The sequence below is a fragment of the Anser cygnoides genome, chromosome 19 (genome assembly GCF_040182565.1).
Source record: "Anser cygnoides isolate HZ-2024a breed goose chromosome 19, Taihu_goose_T2T_genome, whole genome shotgun sequence".
Lineage (NCBI taxonomy): Eukaryota > Metazoa > Chordata > Aves > Anseriformes > Anatidae > Anser > Anser cygnoides.
The window spans coordinates 13,140,740-13,161,624 of NC_089891.1; the positions used below are offsets into that span (position 1 = coordinate 13,140,740).

Here is a 20,885-nt window from a genome sequence, read left to right on the forward strand (position 1 = left end):
CAGGAAGACCTGCTTATAAATCCATACTGACTACTTAAGGATAAAAAGAATAGGACAAAATTTGAGGCAAGCATCATGTTTGCAGGAAGACCTAATTGTAAATCCACATGGACTACTGAATAACAAAAAGATGACAAAATTTGAGGATGGGGAATTCTTGTGCAAAATGCAGCATGGCAGTAGTACTAATAAACAGAGAACTACTATCTCCTGTGCAACTTTGCTGGTGCAGGCTGTACACGTAAAGACAAAAGTGACAAAATACCTATGACTTCCATGCTAGATTCCGTATGTGGGAAGGTAACAACCAAGTTGCCTGACTTCTACTTGTCAGTTAATTTGGATTACAAATCGAAGTACAAATATGTTTATTTTACCTGCTCTTTAACTGTATAGTCTAACATGAATTAATTTACAGCAGTCAAATGGTTCTGTAGGAATATCTCAAATCATCGTAAGATTTTTCAAATTTTAATTGCAGTCTTAAAACATCAGTGATAGCTAATGAAGATTTTGCATTAATGTTACCACCATCTTTCTCACAATAGTCCTCAGTCTTTTATGCAAGCATTACAGAGAGGAAGAATCACATTCTTTGCCTTTGGCTAGAAACATGGATTTTTCATCAGGCACATGATCTGTATTATAGATAACCAGTGTATCATTACCTGTAAACAAGCAATTTTAGCTAACAAATTATTTCAGAATACCAAATGTACACTACGACACAAAGCATTGTTGTCTAGGAAAAAAATGCATTTGTATACCGTGTGCACTGCCAAACATACCACATACATTAGCTAACGATGTTTTCGCTCTCCAGACATGTGATTTTAACCTACCTTAGCACCTGCAAGGTCCTCCCCTCCAGTTCTCTTGACTTGCTTTCCTAAGTTACTACAATTTTCAAATGCAAAATACTTGTTTCTATACGGTAGCATAAAGAAATGTATTTCTCTGGATTTAACCCATTTCTTACACTTTGAGAGTCTGCCGAGTGTATTGACAATTTTAAATATATTTCTTTTTAGGACTTGAATCCACCACCACTTGTCATACCAGTGAACTACCGTGACTATTGTAGAGAACTACATAAATGGGAACGGAAAGACAACGCTAATACTTCAAACTTTAAAATCGCGTAGAAATCATGGTAGCAAAATAAGATACATGCATTAAGACATAAGGGTAACATTCAAGCAACAGGATAGCTGAACTGCTGATTCTTTGAAGGATTTGAGATTTTTTTTTACCTCAACTTAGTCATCCTTACCATTTAAATTTTTTTAGGCCTTGCCAGAGAAACAAGCATCTCTGTGACAGCAATTTTTCCTAGTCCACTGCAATCATATTTAATGCTGATGCTCGCGTTTCTTTCCCCAAATCTTTTTCTGAACGTTTTTTAAAGATCAAAGATTTTAAACTCATATCCCCATTTTACAGATGAGACAAATAACGGTGTCCAAGGTCACAAGACAACAACGTGAAGAGACAAACAAATAATCCAGAAGTCCCGATTTCTGCACTACCTAAATTAAGACACGACGTCAAAGAAATATTAAATTGCTACTGCTGTGCCGTAGCAAGCCACCATATATTAAAAGCCATTTCTTCAGACACCAGCGCAACCTGAGCTCTTGCGAGGGTGAAACGAGCTTCCGGGAGTTGCTCCCAGCTCATCCCGACCGGCGGTAAGAACGGGCAGGAGAGCGAGCAGCGCCCATCCCGGCTCAGCCCCCGACGATCTCCACAGATCCCCCAGGCACGTCCCCAGTGAACCACCCTCCTTACCCAGGTAGATGTCCCCGAAGGAGCCGCTCCCGATCTTCCGGCCCAGCCGGTACCGGTTCCCAACCCTCAGCTCCATGGCGGCAGCTCGGTTCGTCCGCGACCCGGTTCTGTTGCTCCTCCCGCCCTGCAGGCTCGCGCTCTGCTGCCTCACAGCCCTGCGGTTCCTGATGCCATCGCGGCCTTAGTCCTGCCGCTCAGCGACAGCGAGACAGGTAGCACCGTCGCCGCAACTCCCGAGAAGGATGGACGCGGATTCCAGATGGCACCAACCCGTCAGCAGCTTCGGCCCCGAGCCGCCATACTGTGTGACCTCACTTCCCTAGCAACGGGGCGGGGCGCGCTGCCTGCGGGGACGGGGGCTCTGGGGAGCCGGGGAGTCGGTCTTGGTTGTTTTCAAGCCCCCTGCCGGCCGTGCGGTCCCTGTGAGGAGAAGCCGTTCGCGGCGGCACCGGCTGCTGCCACTTTGCACCGTGCCGCCACATAGGGTCCCCCCGGCGCTCTGTGCCGCTAAGTAGGGGTTGCCGGGCGGGGAACGCGGCTCGCGGCCTTCCGGGATCCCCCTCCGTGAGTCAGTGCAGCGGGACGGCACAGCGGCCGCGCTGGGCTCCGAGGTGTGCTCGGTTGACTGTGGGGTGTCTGGCACAAAGTCTGAATCAAGTCTATCGGACCATGCAAACTTCAGGGGCGAAATGGATCTTTGCTGTTGGTGAGGAGTGTCGGGATCTCTCCTGCGACCTGCCGTGGGGTGGAGGAACTGCCAGTGCGGGGCGTGGAAGGAACCACTTGCCTCTGAGCAGGAGTGGAAGAGGAGTGGTGGGAAAACATGTTCCTCTTGGCCTGCTTTCTCGTTTTGTTGAAGCAACACCTCTTTAAATCATGACCTTGACTAGTCTTACTATATTGGATGAATCAAGGTAGTATTCTTTCGTGTCAATCATGGAGCTGCACTTATAAGTGAGACAGATCAGGAAGCTAGCTTCTAGCATGAGCTCAGGGGCTGCTGAATTAGTGGGTCTGGGTTGCAAGTGGCACTGGACTGTAATATAAGAGGGCTGGATGTATTAAGAGAGGTGTAGGGTGGTAGAGGTGTAGTGTGACAGAGGGAGGGAAAGTAAAGTCACAGCAGGTTTCTGGATAAAGAATCTCTGAGTACCTTACCTTTCAAGTTGTTTCATATACTGACCTGGTACAATTGGAAGGGGAAAATTTTCCATGTCCTGGAAGTGAGCAACCTGTTTAAGCCTGCATTTGAAAGACACTTGCTTCCTACCAGTACTATTACTGAGATGCGGGTTTTTCTGGATGCGTGGTTTTCTGGTGGTGTTGCAGTCCCAGCTGTCAGTGATTCCCTGACTTTTGTACTGGGACCAACCTACATCTGCCTGTCAAGCAAGAGCTGCAGTTTTCTGCTCAGAGGTAAGAAGTGGGATCTGGGCAGGAATACCTGCCATACATGGGTACTCATGTTTTCCTGTGTAGGATGGCTGTTGAGAGCCTGCAGTGTCAAGTTCACGGGGAGGGGCAGACTCAGAGGATGTGTGCATGCATTAAGAAGCTGATGGGATCCTCTCACTGTTGTTCAGATGCATGGTACAATGTAGCGTACTCCTCCCTGCACCACCAAGAGCCAAGCCCTGCTGTGCAAAGAGTGATCAAATACCAGAAAACAGTTTCTTAGTCAGTACATGGTATCACAGAGTTTTACCATGAAAAATGGGTGTGAGTTCTTTGTTGGAACAGCTTGTTCTGGATACCATCTCCAAGCAATTGGAAGAGAAGAAGGTTATGAGGAGTAGTCAGCATGGATTCACCAAGGGGAAGTCGTGCTCTACCAACCTCGTTGCCTTCTATGATGGCATCACCAGCTGAGTAGATGGGGGGAGAGCAGTGGATGTCATCTACCTTGACTTTAGCAAGGCTTTTGATACTGTCTCCCACGACATCCTGCTAGCAAAGCTGAGAAAGTGTGGGATAGAGGAGTGGACAGTAAGGTGGGTTGAGAACTGGCTGACTGGCCGGGCTCAAAGGGTGGTGATCGGCAGCACAGTCTGGCTGGAGACCTGTGACAAGCGGTGATCCTCAGGGGTCGGTGCTGGGTCCGGACTTGTTCAATATCTTCATCAACAACCTTGATGAGGGAATAGTGTCCACCCCCAGCAAGTACACCGATGATACAAAGCTGAGAGGAGTGGTCAACATGCCAGAAGGCTGTGCTGCCATTCAGCGAGACCTGGACAGGCTGGAGAGCTGGGCAGGAAGAAACCAAATGAGGTTTAATAAGAGCAAGTGGAGAGTCCTGCACCTGGGAAGGAACAACCGCACGTATCAGTACAGGCTGAAAGGAGCTCTGAGGAGATGGACGTGGGGGTCCTGGCAGACGACAGGTTGACCGTGAGCCAGCAGTGTGCCCTGGTGGCCAAGAAGGCCAGTGGGATCCTGGCGTGCATTAAAAGGAGCGTGGCCAGCAGGTCAAGGGAGGTGATCCTCCCCCTCTACTCTGCCCTGGTCAGGCCTCACCTGGAATACTGTGTCCAGTTCTGGGCTCCCCGGTACAAAAAAGACAGGGGTTTCCTGGAAAGAGTCCAGCGGAGAGCCACAAAGATGATACAGGGACTGGAGCATCTTCCCTATGAGGAAAGGCTGAGAGACCTGGGTCTGTTTAGCCTGGAGAAAAGAAGACTGAGAGGGGATCTTATCAATGTTTATAAATACCTGAAGTGTGAGAGACAGAGGGATTTGGCCAACCTCTTTCAGTGGTTTGTGGGGACCAGACAAGGGGTAATGGCCACAAAATGGAGCACAGGATGTTCCGCACCAACATGTGAAAGAACTTCCTCACGGTGAGGGTGACGGAGCACTGGAACAGGCTGCCCAGGGAGGTTGTGGAGTCTCCTTCTCTGGAGATATTCAAGGCCTGTCTGGACACCTACCTGGGCAACCTGCTCTAGGGAACCTGCTTTGGCAGGGGGGTTGGAGCCGATGATCTCTCGAGGTCCCTTCCAACCCCTACAATTCTGTGATTCTGTGAGAACATGTCAATTCTGCATGGGAAGTGCTTGTAAAACACTACAGACTCAAAACTGGGGAAGGGTGCTTTGTACCAAACATGGGGGTGCGGGGGAGGAAGGGGGCTTTGGCTGTTTTTCTGTCACATATGATCTCTGTCTGTGATTTGGCCTGCAGTAATGTTGAGATAATCATGGTTCTGTGCAATCTCCTGTGCTGAGAGAAAGAGTTGTGCGATGGCGTATGTACCAGAATGGAGACAATGAGAGTAGTGCCCTTCCTGCTATATTTATTAGGGAGTGCACTGTTTGTCCTTTTAAATTGTGGGTGTCCTGATTGCCTGGGCAGAACTAGTAGTGGAAGCACATGCAAACAGACAGAGACAGGGGAGGAAGCAGGGCTTTATTAGTTGGTATGTTGGACCACATGTACAGATTGACATGTGGATTGTTTAGGTCATATCAAACTACATAAAGCGGTGAACGTTTAGGATAAAGTGGAAGAGGCAGTGAGTGAGTCCTACTTCTGCTCGTAAGGGGGCAAGCTTTGTTGGTTTCTCCTTAGGTACGTAACCTTGTGTATGTCAGGGAAGCTGCAGTGCAGGTATGGAAATGGGAGTGGACAAAGGGTGTACATAATGAATTAAAGAAATATTTTTTTCTAGTCTTGGCCTTGTTTTCTTTGCAGCAGGAGGCAGACCAAACATAGAAACTGTTGATCGCAGCTGAGAGAAGGATTTTCCATACTGTTGGTTTTCACCAAAAATTGTAGATGTCGGTATCTAGAGGGAAATGTGGTATCTTGGAATGCCATCTACCAAAGGCTGGCTATGGATCAGCATTCCTCCTTTCCCTTGGTAGTATGCAAATAATGCATTATCACTCATGGCTCCGGCAAAGTTACCCAAGTAAACTTACCTGTTGCTCAAACTTTCTGACCAGGATCAATCAGAAGCATTTGTTTTCTCCTATCAGATCTTGCTTGTCTCATGGTAACTGCTAAAGCCTGAGTATGGTAGCCTGTAGTTCTTTATGGCAGTGCATAGCCATTAGTTGGTTTGCTAAATGTCTGTAACTAAAACAATTTATAAATTTATATACATTTTAAAAAGGCTAGCAGTCGCTGCTGAGCAATATTCTCACAGGCCATGTATCTCAGCTCCTCAGTCTTTCCCGGGACTCCACCATGGCATTATACAGCATTGCTCATTGATTCATCTGTGATAAAATCTCTCATTCTGGGGAAAAAAAATAGTACAAATCAATGCCCTACTGCTGGCAAGAGCTCTCTTCCCCAAGACTCTGCAGACATCCCTCAAACCAGCCCCCAAAACCACGCAAGCTGCTAAACCCTACCCCAAAACCACCATTGACCCTTGAGACCCCAAAACCCCTCCAAGCCTGGACCAAAAGCCCCCAGCTGGTGCCCCAAGACCACCAGTGACTAACACTGCTCCAAACCCTGTCCCAAAACCCCCAATACCCACCGCTCTTTTGTGGTAGTTAGGTCAGGGTCTTTGGCTTCCTTCCATTAGATTTGTTTGGTCACCGTGTATTCTGTTTATTATCTCTTTCAAACAAATTCTGAATATGGAGTGTTTTTGCTGCTGACTGGTGGAAGGAGAGACAGGACCACAATACAAAGTGATAAACAGAAAGAGATTATAAGATGACATGCTAATTCTTTCGGTGAGCTGTGTGCACAAGGACCAAAAGTGCAGCCTATTAAAGCTTGAGCACCACGGCGTTCCTCGGGACCTCGGAGAGCAGCTCTCCGCGAGGGTGCTGAGCGGCACGGGAGGGACTGGGACTGCTCGAGCGCCCTGGTGGGGTCGCGGTGGCGCTGAAGCGCAGCACCCCGGGTTGCAGCAGCACTACTGCGCGCTTTACTGCCGCCCGATGACCAAAGAGGGGTACTGCAGCGCCAGGTTGTACGGATGCAGGGGTGCTGCATACGCAGTAACGCCGCCGGCCTCTCTACTGCCGCCCGATGACCAACGGGCGGTACCGCAGCGCCCGGCTCTGCACGTGCCCGTCACTCCTGCGGCTCTCGCTACCGCCGCCCGGCGGCTAAAATAAAGCGCTACAGCAACCAGCTCTGCACATGCGGAGTAGCATCACCGCGCTCGCTACCGTCTGCAGCTGACCAAAACTCTTCAGTTCTACCTTTGCTGATGAATCCTTTCAGCGAGCCAGTTCCTATCCCCCATCCGCCAGCTGAGCCCAGGGAGGGGCGCCCCGCGGCCTGGGGAGATCTCGGTGGTGAACCTACCTATCGGTCGGCGGTGAGTTCGGCGGTGTGATCAGAGACTTCTGGGGAGAGTCCCAAGTGGTGACAGTGCACGTGGTGCACGAAAAAAGTGGTGCACAGTGCACGAAACTTCTTCAGTTTTCTCTCTAACCTCACTGAAATGTGGGTACTTCCCAGCGTACGTGATACTATTCAGCATGTGGATATTCTGTTTCCTCACACTAGCTACAATTCCGGTGAAGTTACACATCTTGAGCCTGCATGTTAGTGTTTCATCCTTTCGGTTCCACAAAAGGAGGGTTCAGTGGAAGTTTTGAATCCTGTAAAGTGGAATACAGGTTTTTAGCCTCAAAGGCTTTAGTTATTTTTCCCTGGTGAGCTTTAGAACAGAAGATATGTAACATTAACAGTTTTTTATTATTAATTTCAGGACTCTTTGACAGCCCTCCAGGACCCGACGATGCAAAGCTCACTGACATATCCTACCCAGGAGACCAACAATCTGTGACATTTGGAACCAAATCCCAGGTGGGAATGGGAGGCATGGAAGCCAAGGTAGAAATGTAGAACACTTATTCTCTTACTGAGAGGGAAAGGGAGATGTGGAAAGGGGACTTGATAATACAAGATTGAGAGGAGTGGCCGATAGAGCAGATAATTGTGTTGCCATTCAGAGGAACCTTGACAGGCTGCAGATAGGGGCAGGCAGGAACCTTTTGAAGTTCAGTAGAGGGAAATGCCAAGCCCTACCCCTAGGGAGGAACAACTCTCTTCAGCAGCACTGGTGGTTGTATGTCGGCTCAGAAGGTCTTTGGAGTTCAATCCAGTTGTCAGCTGGTCACAAGCAGCGTTCTAGAAAGTTGCCTGGCAGAAAAGGACTTGGGGGTGTTGTGCTGGTCAACAGTTTGTTGAACAGGAGCCGGCAGTATGCCCAGGAGGCCAAGATGGCCAATAACATCCTGGCTTGTATCAGAAATAGCATGGCCGGCAGTACAACGGAAGTGATGGTCCGTCTGTGCTTGGCACTGGTGAGACCGCACCTTGAGCACTGTGCTTGGTGTTGGTCCCCTCGTGTGATGGTTTTACCTTGCTAGACAGCTGAACTCCACCACAACCGCTCTCTCGCTCCCCCTCCTCGGAAGAGGAGGGGGAAGAAGAGAAGGAAAGAAACAACTCACGGGTTGAGATAAGGATAATTTAACTAAAGGAAAAAAATAATTATTAAGGAAAAATTATTAATAATTAATTAGTCTGTCTAAAGGGAAAAAAATAAAAACGACAGGCAAAGGCTGTGTGGAAGTGCAGGGGAAAGAAATTACTCTCTACTTCCCACAAATGAGCAATGCTTGACCACCTCGTTGAAGCAGGGCCTCAACACACAGACGTTTTCACAATGAGCGCCCACCCCTCCCTTCTTTTTCTTTTTTCCACCTTTTATTGCTGAGTGTGACATCATAGGGTATGGAGTATCCCTTTGGTTGGTTTAGGTCAGCTGCCCTGGTGATGTTCCTTCCTCGCCTTTTGCCCGCCCCCAGCTTGCTGGCTCTGGGAGGTGTTAGAGGGAGTCCTGATGCTGTGCTGGTATTGCTCAGCAGCAGACACGACGCTTGTGCGATACTGGTGCTGTTCTAGCTACAAGCGCAGAGCACAGCACTGTATGGGCTGCTGCAGGGAAAGTTAACTCCATCCCAGCCAGACCCAGTACATCTCACTGCAATAAAGGTACTGAGTTTCTGGGAATACACTCGGAGAAGAGCAGCAAAGCTGGGGAAGGAACTAGAAAACGACGTGAGGAACAGCTAAGGGAGCTGGGATTTAAGTCTGGAGAGAAGAAGGCAGTGGGGAGGCCACATTGATCTCTACAGCTACTGAAAGGAGGTTGTAGCAAGGTGTCGGTCTCTTTTGTCAAGTGACAAGTGATAGGGTGTGAGGGAATGGCCTCAAGTTGTGCCAGGGGAGGTTTAGGTTGGCTATCAGGAAGCATTTCTTCATGGAAGGGGTGGTTAGACGTTAGAACAGGCTGCCCGAGGAAGTGGTAGAGTCCCCATCCTTAAAAATATTTAAGAGACATGTGGACATAGCACTTAGGGATATGGTTTAGTGGTAGCATTCGGTCGATGGTTGGACTTGATGGTCTGAAGGGTCTTTTCCGACGTAAGTGATCAAAGTGGAGCAAGAATTTGTGTTGAGCATGGGGATTCAAATAACAAGTGTGTTTTCGGGAACTGGCTCTATCCTTCATTGCAGGTGAAAGCAGCTCTGCGGGCCCTCCAAGGAGGCACCTCTGCAGTGATTGCAAGTGGAACCCACCCAAAGATCTCGGGTCATGTCATCACAGATGTTGTGGAAGGGAAGAAAGTTGGAACTTTTTTTTCAGAGGTAAAACCTGCAGGTGAGTACGGAAGTAACATGTACATTGGGAGCTGTAGAGATTTCCTGAAAGTTTAGGGTCGAAATTTGGCTAGGCCTGCCTGTTCAACAAATGGGAAACTACGCTCTGCTTGACAAACGGCTTTTGAAAGGTAATTTTTAATGTTGGAATAGAACATCTTGAATCCTCTGCTCGGGTTCCTTCCAGCTGGTGACTTGCTGCATCAGACTTGCATTCAAAGAACTAGGTAGAACTTGTATTGCTTTTAGTCTTAGAGGTTATCATCTATTATTGAAGATTTCAGGGTGAAAGCGTGCATATAGGATGTACCTATATATATGGTGTATATATATACTATATATATGTGCATATAGAATGTGCAGTACCAAGGCCTGATTTCTCCTTTTGCCTCTGCATTGCTTCACGTTTATCTGCTTTGAATTGTACTTGCTATTTGGTTGCATAGCGGCTGCAAAGGAATCACAGGCTGGTTGAGGTTGGAAGGACCTCCAGAGGTCACCTGGTCCAACACCCCTGCTCAAGCAGAGCCACCCAGATCTGGTTTTCCAGGACCACGTCCAAACAGGTTTTGAAACCTCACAAAGACTGTGACTCCACGACCTCCCTGGGCAGCCTATGCTAGTGCTCAGTCACCCTCACAGCAAAAAAGTATTTACTGATGTTCAGGAAACCACAGAAGGGGAACATCCTGTGTTTCGGCCTGTGTCTGTTGCCTCCTTTTTTGTTCCTTGGGTACCAGTTAGGAAAGTCTGGCTTTGTCTTCTTTCCACCCTCCCTTCGTGTATTTACAGACATCGATGAGATCCCCTCCAAGCCTCCTCTTCTCCAGGCCGAACGGTCCCAGCTCTCCCAGCCTGTCCTCATAGGAAAGGTGCTTCAGTCCCTTACCATCCTCGTGGCCCTCCGTTGGACTCTTTGCAGTGTGTCCAGGTCTCTCTTGTACTGGGAGGCCCAGGCCCAGCACTCCAGGTGCGGCCTCACCGTTCCTGAGCAGAGGGGGAGGATCGCCTTTCTTGACCTGCTGGCAATACTTTGCCTAATGCCACCCAGGATACCCTCAGCTGCTTTTGCAGCAAAGGCACATTGCTGTTTCGTGTTCAAGTTGGTGTCCACCAGGAAACTTAGCTCCTTTTCTGAAAAGTTCCTTTCTGGGAAAAAGTGCGATATCAGCGCTTTTCACTTTGTCCTACTGCAATAAATTTGTATCAGCTATAAAGCTTTTCATCTTAACCCCATTTCTCAGACAATTACAAATATGGTGAACAGCAAAAGTAAAGGTGAAATTTTACTGCAACCCTTCCTCTACCATGGAACGTGGTTACTCCCATTCTTTCTTTTGTCTTCTGTCTTCCAAAACACACTTTAAATATTCAGGTAGCTTTTTAAAATGAACTCTTATCTCCTCGCGTGTGTCACTTTTTTTCAAAGAACACGAAAGTACACTCTACTTTATAAAGTATGACCTCGCTTTAAAAAGCTGTTTTAACACTCCTTAATTAAGTCTTATTAATCAAGTGTCCGCTAGTTCTTTTCTTAACTCCTGTTATTTTCCTTAACATGGGAATTCCTGCTCTGGCAATTTCTGTAGGACGCTTCTGAAATAGAAGTCCGGGCCTATTAGTCACATTTCAAGTCATCTGTCCTACAGACAATTTCAAGAGAGTTAAAAATGAAAATGTAGCTTATCCGTGAGCTACTTGAGAACTCCTTAGTGAAATGCTGCGTGAGCCTTTTGACTTGTTACTTCTGCTTCTGTTTCAAAACTTGTTCTGTATCGTTTCAGTTTGAGACAGGTTCTTTGATATCCATGCCAAGAAGAAAACCTTTCTTCTGTAGGAACCCTTCAGTGTGCACAGGGAGAGGCGTGGAGAGAGCAGCTATTCTGCAAGCTGTTACTCAGGCCGCTTTTGGCTTCCAGTACTGTTTGTACATTCCCATGTTGTTTTGCAATCTTTTCTCTTTTCGTTAGTTGTCTAATTAAACTTTTTCAAAGGATGCCTCCCTGTTTTCAGTTTTCTCCTACGCCCTGAGATTTAGCCGTTCTTGTATTCTTTTGCTCTTTGTCAAGTCTTTTTGATACAAGCTGTATGCAGCTTTGATACAAGCTTGTTTGTCCCCTATGACCTGGATGATCTTGCTGAATCTCCGTGATGCCTTGAAAAGGGCTATGCTCGGGGACCGTGGCAGCATTTTGGTATCTGATACAGATTTTCCTGTTCTGGCATACAGTGAATTTCTTTGATATGTCTATTAGGACCGTACCTGTTTTCCTGCTTTGAGTAAGGAGTTGGAAGATGAAAGGTTAGCGTTCGTTTCCTCCCACATGGGTTGTAACCTTTGTCTGCATGTCTTGTGGTTGTGTTTTGTTTGTTTGTTTTGGCAGGCCCTCCAGCAGAGCAGCAGGGTGAAAGGTCTCGAGCTGGTGGCAGAACCCTGGCAGCTCTGCAGCCTGAGCAGGTGAGAGAACGGTATGTGCTCACTCTTTAAGGTTGGGAACACGTGGCAAGTCTTAAAATACAGGTTTATAACACAAATGGGTCCTGGAAAAAATCAGCTGGCTCCAAGCATTCAGGGAGTCAAGACAGTGAGAAGATGTGTCAGCAGAAATGAGCTGAAGTGAGCCAGATGTCAAACACCACGGACTTCATATAAGAATGCAGTTCAGAAACATTTCTCTTTCAGAGAGCAGAGATTGATTATCGTCTTGCTGACTTATTACCTGATCAGAGAGAAGAAATTCTCTTGGCAAACGAGAAGGACTTAGAAGAAGCTGAAAATCAAGGTAATATTATGGGTCCTTTCATGGTACTCCTGTTGTCATGAGCTTTTCTGGGCCTCAAAGGAAATGAGCAGAACTAGAGTATTCCGTCACCTGCAATTGGATATTATGGCTGTCACAGGTTAGTGAGCCCAGGACTTTGAGAGCTTGTCAGTGGAAACAGCTGCAGCTTCCATAATTACATGAGAGATGTCTTCATCAGAGAAGACAGAGAGGCCTTTGAAAACAGCAACCCACAGCATTGTTTAAAAAAAATAAAAATCTAAATAAATAAATAAATAGCGTTTTCTTTTGCCAAAGGAGGCTCGCTTTAGAAATTGAATATAGCAAGTATCTTCCCTGTTATCGTCATGTATGAAATAGCATGAGTATCTCCTGGGCTGGTTAACGTAATGTTTGGCCCCTGTGGGGAAGGTTGTTACTTAAAAATGATGCTTTCCAGAACGAACCATATTACCTTCTGACCGAGGAAAGTACAGTTCAGGCAGCATAGACTAAATCCGTTCTTTTGTGTTCGAGTGGTGCATCGAGAAGCTGGTCTTGGGTTAGAAAATGTGTGAAACTGGCACGTCACAAACTGTAATGCAGAGAGATCTTTGATAACAAAAGCGTATTTCTGTTGGTGAGTTATTGGAAGGCTGCAAGAAGTCTTGCCTCAAAAGACTCTTCTGAAATGAATTCTGTTGCCATCCCAATTTTTTTTTTCTACGGGCACATTCTTGGGACTTGCTTCTGCAATGTCGAGAGTTATTCAGGGTTGGTTTTTGATACCCAGCGTAGAGAAGGAGTTAGCTTACATTCAGGTGCTGCGGTTTCTGCACGTGTCTTATAACGTAGGTTTCCTGCTTAACTTGCAATTTATGAGGTTCCTACCACTGAGCACTTTCCTGTCCATGCCGAATGCAGCTGAGTTGCAGGCTACCATTAAACATCAAATGTTTAATATAGATTGTTAATAACAAATCGCAACTGTTAGGAATATATGCTAAAAAAAATTAGCACAGAAAGTAGAAGCTCTAGGCTGTGAGTGGTCTGTCCCATACTGATACTGCATGTTTGCACTGAGGCAGAATGATTGCTTTCACTCGCTTGTGGAGCGATGAGTCTAGGCTCTCACTGCTAGTATTTTTAGCAAGACGGATTGAGCATTTCTCTAACATATGAGCAAGTGTTTGAGGAGCAAGTGATGGGTATGGGCACTTAGAAAGAGACTGCCAAAGGGCAGCTTCCTATTTTATAACTGAATTTTGTGAGCGTTGGTCCTCATTTCATACTGAAGGGGAGTATGCTCTAGTGAAGGGAGTATGTTCACGTGAAAGGAAAGGGCACTAGTCTCCCTCGTCTGCCATTATTACTTCCTTGCTGCTAGCTCTGTTCTTCATAGAAAGCCAGTATGTTTCCTCGTCACATTCTAGTCTGCCTTCCTAGACTTTAGCCTTTGCCTCCTGGGTCTCTTGCCTTGCATAGACAATCTCTCCCCTTCTCCTCTTCTTCTTCATCTCATTTGTAAACCTTTTATCAGGCTGATTCTTACTGGCTTCCCACCCCCACCCCCCAACCTTTTTCTATTTTTTCCTTTTTTTCTATTTTTTTTTTTACAGACTTAGGATGGCTTGTCTTGTTAGTTACTTTTCTTCCTGCCAGCCCCCAGCCTCAAGTTCTCCGATGCGACTTCAGAGGATCATCTTTGATACCTCCGCATCTGAATAATACGGTTTCTGTCCCATGCTGTAGCTGACGGCAGGACGGACTCTGAGTGCAGAGGAGAGGTTGCTTCCTCCGTAGTTTCCTATTGCGTCTCATACTGGTTTGGGTAAGCAATTTCAGAGGAAATTTGACTTCTCCGTGGAGCAGCGTGTGCCTGACAGCTAGCTGGAGACAGCACACACGGCATTGAGTCAGCGCTCCGAGTGCGGTCCTGAGTCGCAGTAAAGGTAAAACAATTGCAGACTGACAGTTTAGCTTCTAAGGAGCATATACAAATAGCATGTTTGCCTCTACTGCTTAAAAGGCGAGGTTTCGAGATCATATTTCACGGACTGCTTCCTATAGAGTTCAAGAAATCCAATCGTTCTGAAGTACAGCCGCGCTCTGTTATTGTTTAAAGGGAACAAACTGCTTTGAGAGCCGTTACGTGGGAGGGAACCGAGGGCGGAAGTGACGTCAGGGCGTGCCCTCACCGAGGGCCAAAACGGCTCCGTGATTGGCTGGACCGTGAGGGCGGATGCGGTGTCCGAGCGAGCCGTCATTGAGGGCAGGAGCATTCCATGATTGGCTGGGAACCCAGGGCGGAAGTGGCGTCACGGCTAGCCTTAACTCAGGGCGGAAACGCTCCGTGATTGGCTCGGAGGAACCCAGGGCGGAGGTGCCGTGCAGGGCTTGCCGGCACTATGGGCGGAAGCTGTCGGCTCGGGCCGGGCTCGGCTCGGGCCGCGCCGCCGAGGCGCGGTGCCGCAACGAGGTTGGTGGTCGGTGCCGCCTCGGGCCGGGCCGGGCCGGGAGGGGGCGAGGCGGCGGGCGGTTGGGGCGCCACGCGGTCGGCAGCTTCTGCGGAAACGGCCCTTGTGCGGGGCGGGGGCGGCGCCGCGCCGGAGCGGAGCGGAGCGGAGCGGACCGGGCGTGCGGCGGGGTCTGCACTGCGCGGGGCTTCGGGGGGCTGAGGGAGAGGGGGGCGGAGCGGCGCGGGGGGGGGAGGGCGGGCGCGGAGAGGGCGGCGGGGGGGGGGGGGGCGGTTGTGTGCGCTTGGCCGACTCCCCTCTGGGTCGGATGGACTGCTCCGTCCCGCGGCATGCTGGGAGCTGTAGTTCTGTGGTGCGCGGCCGGTCTTTCCCCGAGCCGGGGCCGGGGCCGGGGCCGGGCCGTGCGCGCCGGGAGGCGCAGGTTGCCGCTGGCTGCGAGCGCGGCTGCCGGCGGTGAGGCGAGCGAGAGCCTTCGGGGGCGCTTCCCCGGAGCGTCGGGCCGGGAGGGGTGGGGGCTGCGGCGGCCGGGCGCGGGTCCTCGCTGCGCTCGATCGTCGGGCTGCGCCTCGGAGGTTTTCCTCCCCCCGCGCGCTGACGGCCGGCTCTCTCCTTTCCCTGCGGCTCACCAGGGCAGAAGCAGCTCCCCGCCGCTGGGACCCCCGCGGGGTTTGTCGCCGAGTGAAGGTGGCGCGGCAGCTGAAGGGAGGAAAGCTGCAGCTGGCGTGCTGCAGTCGCAGGTTTCCCAGGAGAAAGAGCAGGCCGACTGTCCAGGTAAGTCGCAGGAATCTTTGGGTGAAACCGAGGCGTGCTCGTAAACTTCCTGCAGCCCAGGCTCAAAGGCTTAATCGAATTTGCAGAAGCGCGAACTGCTCGGTGCGGGGAAGCACAAAGGAAAGCCACGTAGTGCCTGCCAAGCTGTAGTAGCTTCTTAGACCTAGAACGAATTGGCCTGTCGAGTTCTGTCTCTTTGTTGCTCAGTCTATGGTACGAGAGGCTAACCTTTGTCCCGCCTCAGCTTTCAGAGTTGTCCTAGAAATAAACCGGTGCTTGCAGGGCTTTCCAGAACGCTGGTTGTGGTCGGTCAAGACAGACGTGAGAGGCAATTTCTGCCTGTCTGTCTGTCTATTGGTTATGTCCCGAGAGTTTTGCTTTAACTGTGTGCAACAAAAGAGGCCTTGGGCCCGTACTGAGCAGCGAGAGAAAGCAAAACTCCAGGTAAGCTCTGGCCGTGGCAAAGTTGCTTGGGAATTGAGCGGGTGGGGGTCTTTCCAGCGGAACTCGGTACGCAGACGGAAGCGTGACCTTTGAGGTCCCTGTCTGTCTTGCGTTGAAGCTGTGGTATTTGACCCATGACTGTATGGAGCTGCTAAATCCTAGAGGGGATGATAGAGACGTCCCTGGTTCAGCCTTTTTTGCCACAGTCATTGCAGAAATGTTGGAAAAGTGAGTATCATCCCTCTCTTTAAATTCACCTTTTAAAGCATTCTTTCTGCAGACTCCTGTCTGTGGTTTAGGTACTTGATTTGTGTGAAACAGAGCCAGACTTTCCTATTAACTAGCGCCCTGATTGAAATTGCCTGTTGTCGGAGGACAGGAACTATAAATGGTGCTTGGCAATTTAAAATCTCTTGGCTTCTACGGAGGCTAACTTGCCAAAGTGAGTAGGAAGTAGCCTAAAGTTCGGTAAAGACGCTGAATAGAAAAGGTCCTCTTCTTGATGGGGAAAGAGCTTCGCAGAACACGAGCTCTGTTTCCCGTAGGGCTCCCTACTTACCCACCCATTCAGCGATTATTGCAGGCTTTGACTGGTCCCCTCAGGTCCGATATCGCACAAGCGTTGTGCCGCAGACGGTACCTTAGTTTACTTTCCATCTCGTGCTGCGTTACTTATACCCGCAGAAGACTTACTTCAGCGTCAAATAAACCCTGTGCGAAGCGTCCCCGACTCATGCCAGTGGGACCATCCCGTTGTGGCTGGTAAAATCCAGGAACAGGACGGTGCTTGGAAGAACGTAACCTATGGAGGAGCAGGCAACAGTCTCCTGTTAGGCAACAGGTTTTCAAGACTGGTTTTGCCACCCCTCTGCGCATTTTGAAGGAGGCAGTCCCTAAGCTGATGCAATCCAACTGCATCTAAGCTGTAGGTTGGTACTTCCATAAGCTATAAAGGAACTTAACGTGTTGGTTTTTTGTTTGTTTGTTTGTTTTAAATCGAGGCTCGTGTGCATGCGTTTGGCTTGTCCTGATGGCTGGTGTAGATGATCGCTCACGTGCCCCAAAGCTCCTTGTGCTGATGTTGGATCTGCCCCTCGGTAAAGGACGGCATCCCGTGCGTTCAGCTTTTCTTCCTTACCATCTCGTATGTATGTATGTATGTATTTACTTTCCTGAAAGAAAGGGTGGATTTTTCATGGGTCTCTCTGTGAGCGTATCGAACCAGGCTGCAGTAAATACGTATAAGCGAGTAGGCTGCAGCACGTGCTGGGCAGTATCGGAGTGCTACTCTGCTAGCAGTGGAGAGCCAGGTGAAGGTGTCTAGGGTAAGGGCTTGTTCTGCCTCAAGTTGAATGGAAAGTTTCTGAAGTTGAGCATCCCGGGGGATGTTTGTAGGACTGTTGTTAGACGATAAAAGTTCAGATGGCTGTCGACAAAGGGGATTTTGTTGGCTCTTTTAGATAGCTATTCCTACCGAAGATTGAATCGGTTACAAAAGGTTGTAGTAACCTCGCAGTCTCTACATTCTGTAGCGTCTGTAGCACAATAAACTGGCAGATGAATAAATGAGCAGGTACAAATACACGTGACTCTACAGCTGAGATAAAATAACATGCAGTTTCTTCTGTGTTTTGTCTTTCAAAGCACATTGTTGCCGAGCGCCTGAGCTTTTTGCTCGCGTTACCGAGGCAAGGAATGGCTGCGCTTCTTCCCCCGTCATCCCTCTCATTTTTTTTTTTCTCCTCCTCTCCCTTGATGACAGGGACTCGAAATGTTTTCCTCGGATGTCCACGTGAAAATTAAAAAAAAAAAAAAAAAAAGGCGATGGTGAACACTGACAGAATTGGGTGACTTTTTCAAGGTAGAGGGCAAAGAACGTAGAAATTTCTAGTACGTTAGCGTTACTCTGTTAACAGAACCAACGTACACGACGCTTGCTGTTCCTAGTTTTTTGGTTTGGTTTTCCTTTCAGTAGTCTCCCCAAAGGCTCCACAAAGGACACCTTGTGTATCTTTTCTGTTCTTCCAGGATTCATTTGTCAGGAAAGACAACCGTGAAATCTGAGGGCTGTGGACGAGGGCTGTGGAACCATCTGGTAGATGGTTGTTGCAGTTGCCTTTGGTCACGTCATTCGTCCTTTTAACTTGCCCTTTACTTTACCTTGAGTGGAATTTTTCTTGCCGCGCTATGTTTGCAGTGGTAACATTGCTGCCGAGGTGTTTTTTGACTAAAAATGATCTTAACTGTAGTAGTGAATTCACAGAGTGTGGCTTTGTGTACTGACTCCCATGATCACAACTTTTTTTTTCCTTTGTCATAGATAGGAGAAAAACTCTTTCCAGAGAGATGGAGAAGGAATTTATTATACCTCTGCCTCATCCTGTGAGACCAGAAGATGGTGAGTGACTAACTGTAAGCTGCGATTCTCAGGAGTCGCATGGCTAAGAGTCTCGGGTTCCTTCTCTGCCTGACCCCCAGGGCCTTAGGCATGGGAAATCTTAGGCTTAATGTTTTTCCCTATGAAATACTGTCACGCTAAGGGGCGTAGCTGACTAACTGTTATGGGTCTGGTCGGATTCAGGTTACTGAACTATCACGGTCACGGATTCACCAATAACGTAGCACGCCCTCGCTCTAGTCGCGTTCAATGAGAACTGTCACAGCTAGGAACAATGCAATGAACAGCAATTTATTACAGCAACAAGGACACAGGTTCTTTGGATCGCCGGCGATAAATTCACTGTCCGCGAAAGCAAGCGAGCACGCATGAAATACACAGGTACTCGTCCTGGCTGTTAACGCATTAAAAGGCACAAAGGCTCTAGAGATTTCTAAGTTTCCAAGGAGACACCTGGTACAACCAAGCGTTCAAATATTACCCCACGGCATCCCAGTGCGGGGGGAAGAGAGGCTCAGCCCATTGACTGATCCTGGAAGTCAGAAAGGTATCCTTGGTGATGGTGTCTTCCCTAACACCCCCTTTCACTTAAGACAGTTTACATTTATTTTCTCTCCTTTAGGTGGGGCTTGAGTGACTCTAGTCAGGCATACCTTGGTTATGTTTGGTGTAAAGTTTTCTTGCTTTCGTTTAAAGGTAGAGGGGTCTGAGAAACTCAGAGCATGCCCTCAGCGAGGGGTGGTCGCACCTTGGAGACACGGAGCTTTTGGGATGGAGGTGTGTTTTGGTATTATGATGATACTAGAATGAGCAAAAGTTCCCTAGAGTGCAGTGTTTTCCTGACTTCCTTAGTCAGCACACCAAGTTCCCCTAGTGCGATAGCACGTAAAGTTGGAGGCCTAGGGAACGCTTAGGTAGCGCAGCTGCCCTCCACCCTGAAAGCTTCTTCGATGCTGTATGCTTTCTTTAAAAGGTGAATATGAGTTTAATTTGCCTTGTTACTTAAGGCAATTACTCCGCAACTGCCCAAAGCAGTGACAGTGAGAAGCCCACTTCCAGCATCCGCTCCCCACGCAGGGACGGACGGACGGACAGACGGACGCCGCTCTTTGCCTTGCCCGCCAGGGGAAGGGGAGAACGACCGGGCAGGGAGCCCCACCGCAGCCCCCCTCCCGGGAGTCCTGCACAGCAGTTTAATAAAGTTTGCTTTCCGGCCCGTGCCCCCTTTGGTGGTTGCCATCGGGGGAAGTGGCTGTCGCCGTCTGTGTGTGGGTGCAGGTTCCGTAGCGGGGTGGGTGTGGAGGGGAGGGGTGGCCCCGTGTTCACCGGCCGCTGGATGCTGACGACCCCTCGGAGTGCGGGGCCAGCCCTGCCGTGTGGGGGGGCAGCTCGCTGCTGTCTTTGCTCCCCGGGCTGGGGGGACTGCTCTGGGTGGCGGGGGCTGCTTGCAGAGGCGCAAGTGGGGAGGGGGCTGGGGGTTCCCGGCAGGACCCCCAGGGCAGGGGATGGCGTTGTGGAGGCCGGGTCCCGGGGGATTGGCGGCTGGGGCAGGGAAAGCCCAGGCGGGGGTGGCACGGGGTGGCAGGCACAGGTCTGCGGGTGCTGGGCTGCAGGTGGGGAAGCCTGGGGCTGGCTCTGTGCTGTCTGAAGTGTCAAGCCGCCAGGAGCACCATTCCCCCAGCAAGCCGGGAGTTGTGGTTGTTGGGCTCAGAGCATCCCGTTGCCCACGTTGGGTTCATTGTTATTATCTCCCTGCCTTTTTTGTCCCGATAAAAAATGTACTGTTTCAGCTTGCCGCTGCTCCGCTTCCCAGCCGTGAGCGGCACGTTGCTCAAGGCAGACACTTCCTCCCTGAGGCGGCGCGGGGTGCAAATTTCTGCTGTTTTTGTTTGTGCTTTCTCTGGGAAAATGGTCTGGGAAGCCGTCCCTGCTGCCCTCGGGATGCATCCTGCCGGCGAGAAGCGGGTACTGCAGGTGGCGGGGCCACGCATGCGGGGTGGCGCCTTTGAATGCCCCCTTCCGCCACCTGCTGGTGAAAATCCGGTACTGCAGGCGCCTTGGGTCAGCCCATACCCTGTGGCGCCCCCTGGGGCCCTCTGCCGCCGCCTGGTGGCGAAAAGTGGGTACTGCAGGCGCCTCGGGGCCGCGCATACGCTGTGGCGCCCTCTGCGCCACCAGGTGGCGAAAAGTGGGTACTGCAGGCGCCTCGGGGCACCGCATACGCTGTGGCGCCACCTGCGCCACCCGTTGGCCAAAAGTGGGTACTGCAGGCGTCTCGGGACCGCGCATATGCTGTGGCGCCCTCTGCCGCCGCCTGGTGGCCAAAAGAGGGTACTGCAGGCGCCGCGGGGCCGCGCATGCGCGGTGGCGTCCCCTGGCGCCCTCTGCCGCCGCCTGGTGGCCAAAAGAGGGTACTGCAGGCGCCGCGGGGCCGCGCATGCGCGGTGGCGCCCCCTGGCGCCCTCTGCCGCCGCCTGGTGGCCAAAAGTGGGTACTGCAGGCGCCGCGGGGCCGCGCATGCGCGGTGGCGCCCCCTGGCGCCCTCTGCCGCCGCCTGGTGGCCAAAAGAGGGTACTGCAGGCGCCGCGGGGCCGC

General features: G+C 50.1%; 2 protein-coding genes and 1 long non-coding RNA gene across 54 annotated transcripts in view; 1 reads left to right on the forward strand and 2 right to left on the reverse strand.

The window, feature by feature from the left end:
• Positions 1 to 2,088, reverse strand: part of CSNK1D (casein kinase 1 delta) — a 29,991-nt gene extending 27,903 nt beyond the window's left edge. For 8 of the 10 annotated variants that reach the window (XM_013197930.3, XM_013197929.3, XM_013197933.3 and 5 more), the window contains exon 1: positions 1,792 to 2,088. In XM_013197930.3, the coding sequence (XP_013053384.1) occupies positions 1,792 to 1,867 (76 nt within the window). In that variant the 5' untranslated portion in view covers positions 1,868 to 2,088. The remainder of the gene's footprint in view (positions 1 to 1,791) is intronic. The other 2 variants (XM_013197934.3, XM_048050311.2) reach the window with 1 other exon arrangement.
• Positions 2,089 to 2,099: 11 nt separating this feature from the next.
• On the forward strand, positions 2,100 to 20,573 carry LOC136786673 (delta-1-pyrroline-5-carboxylate synthase-like). Of its 43 annotated transcripts, none has more exons than XM_066980421.1 (9): positions 2,100 to 3,207; positions 7,478 to 7,575; positions 9,295 to 9,439; positions 11,823 to 11,896; positions 12,122 to 12,221; positions 13,820 to 14,152; positions 15,307 to 15,448; positions 16,894 to 17,036; positions 18,213 to 19,553. In XM_066980421.1, exons 1-6 carry the CDS (start codon positions 3,078 to 3,080, stop codon positions 13,954 to 13,956), a joined length of 684 nt encoding a protein of 227 aa, XP_066836522.1. In that variant the 5' UTR covers positions 2,100 to 3,077; the 3' UTR covers positions 13,957 to 14,152; positions 15,307 to 15,448; positions 16,894 to 17,036; positions 18,213 to 19,553. The 43 variants fall into 43 exon arrangements, 40 of the variants coding, with proteins under 40 accessions (XP_066836522.1, XP_066836523.1, XP_066836526.1 ...); XM_066980422.1 differs by having other exon boundaries at positions 13,820 to 14,031; XM_066980425.1 differs by having other exon boundaries at positions 12,167 to 12,221.
• On the reverse strand, positions 5,181 to 7,483 carry LOC125180392 (uncharacterized). Its single transcript, XR_010826005.1, has 2 exons — positions 6,284 to 7,483; positions 5,181 to 6,034 (listed from the first exon to the last, which is right to left on the reverse strand). It is a non-coding gene; the product is annotated as an uncharacterized lncRNA (long non-coding RNA).
• Positions 20,574 to 20,885: the final 312 nt, after the last annotated feature.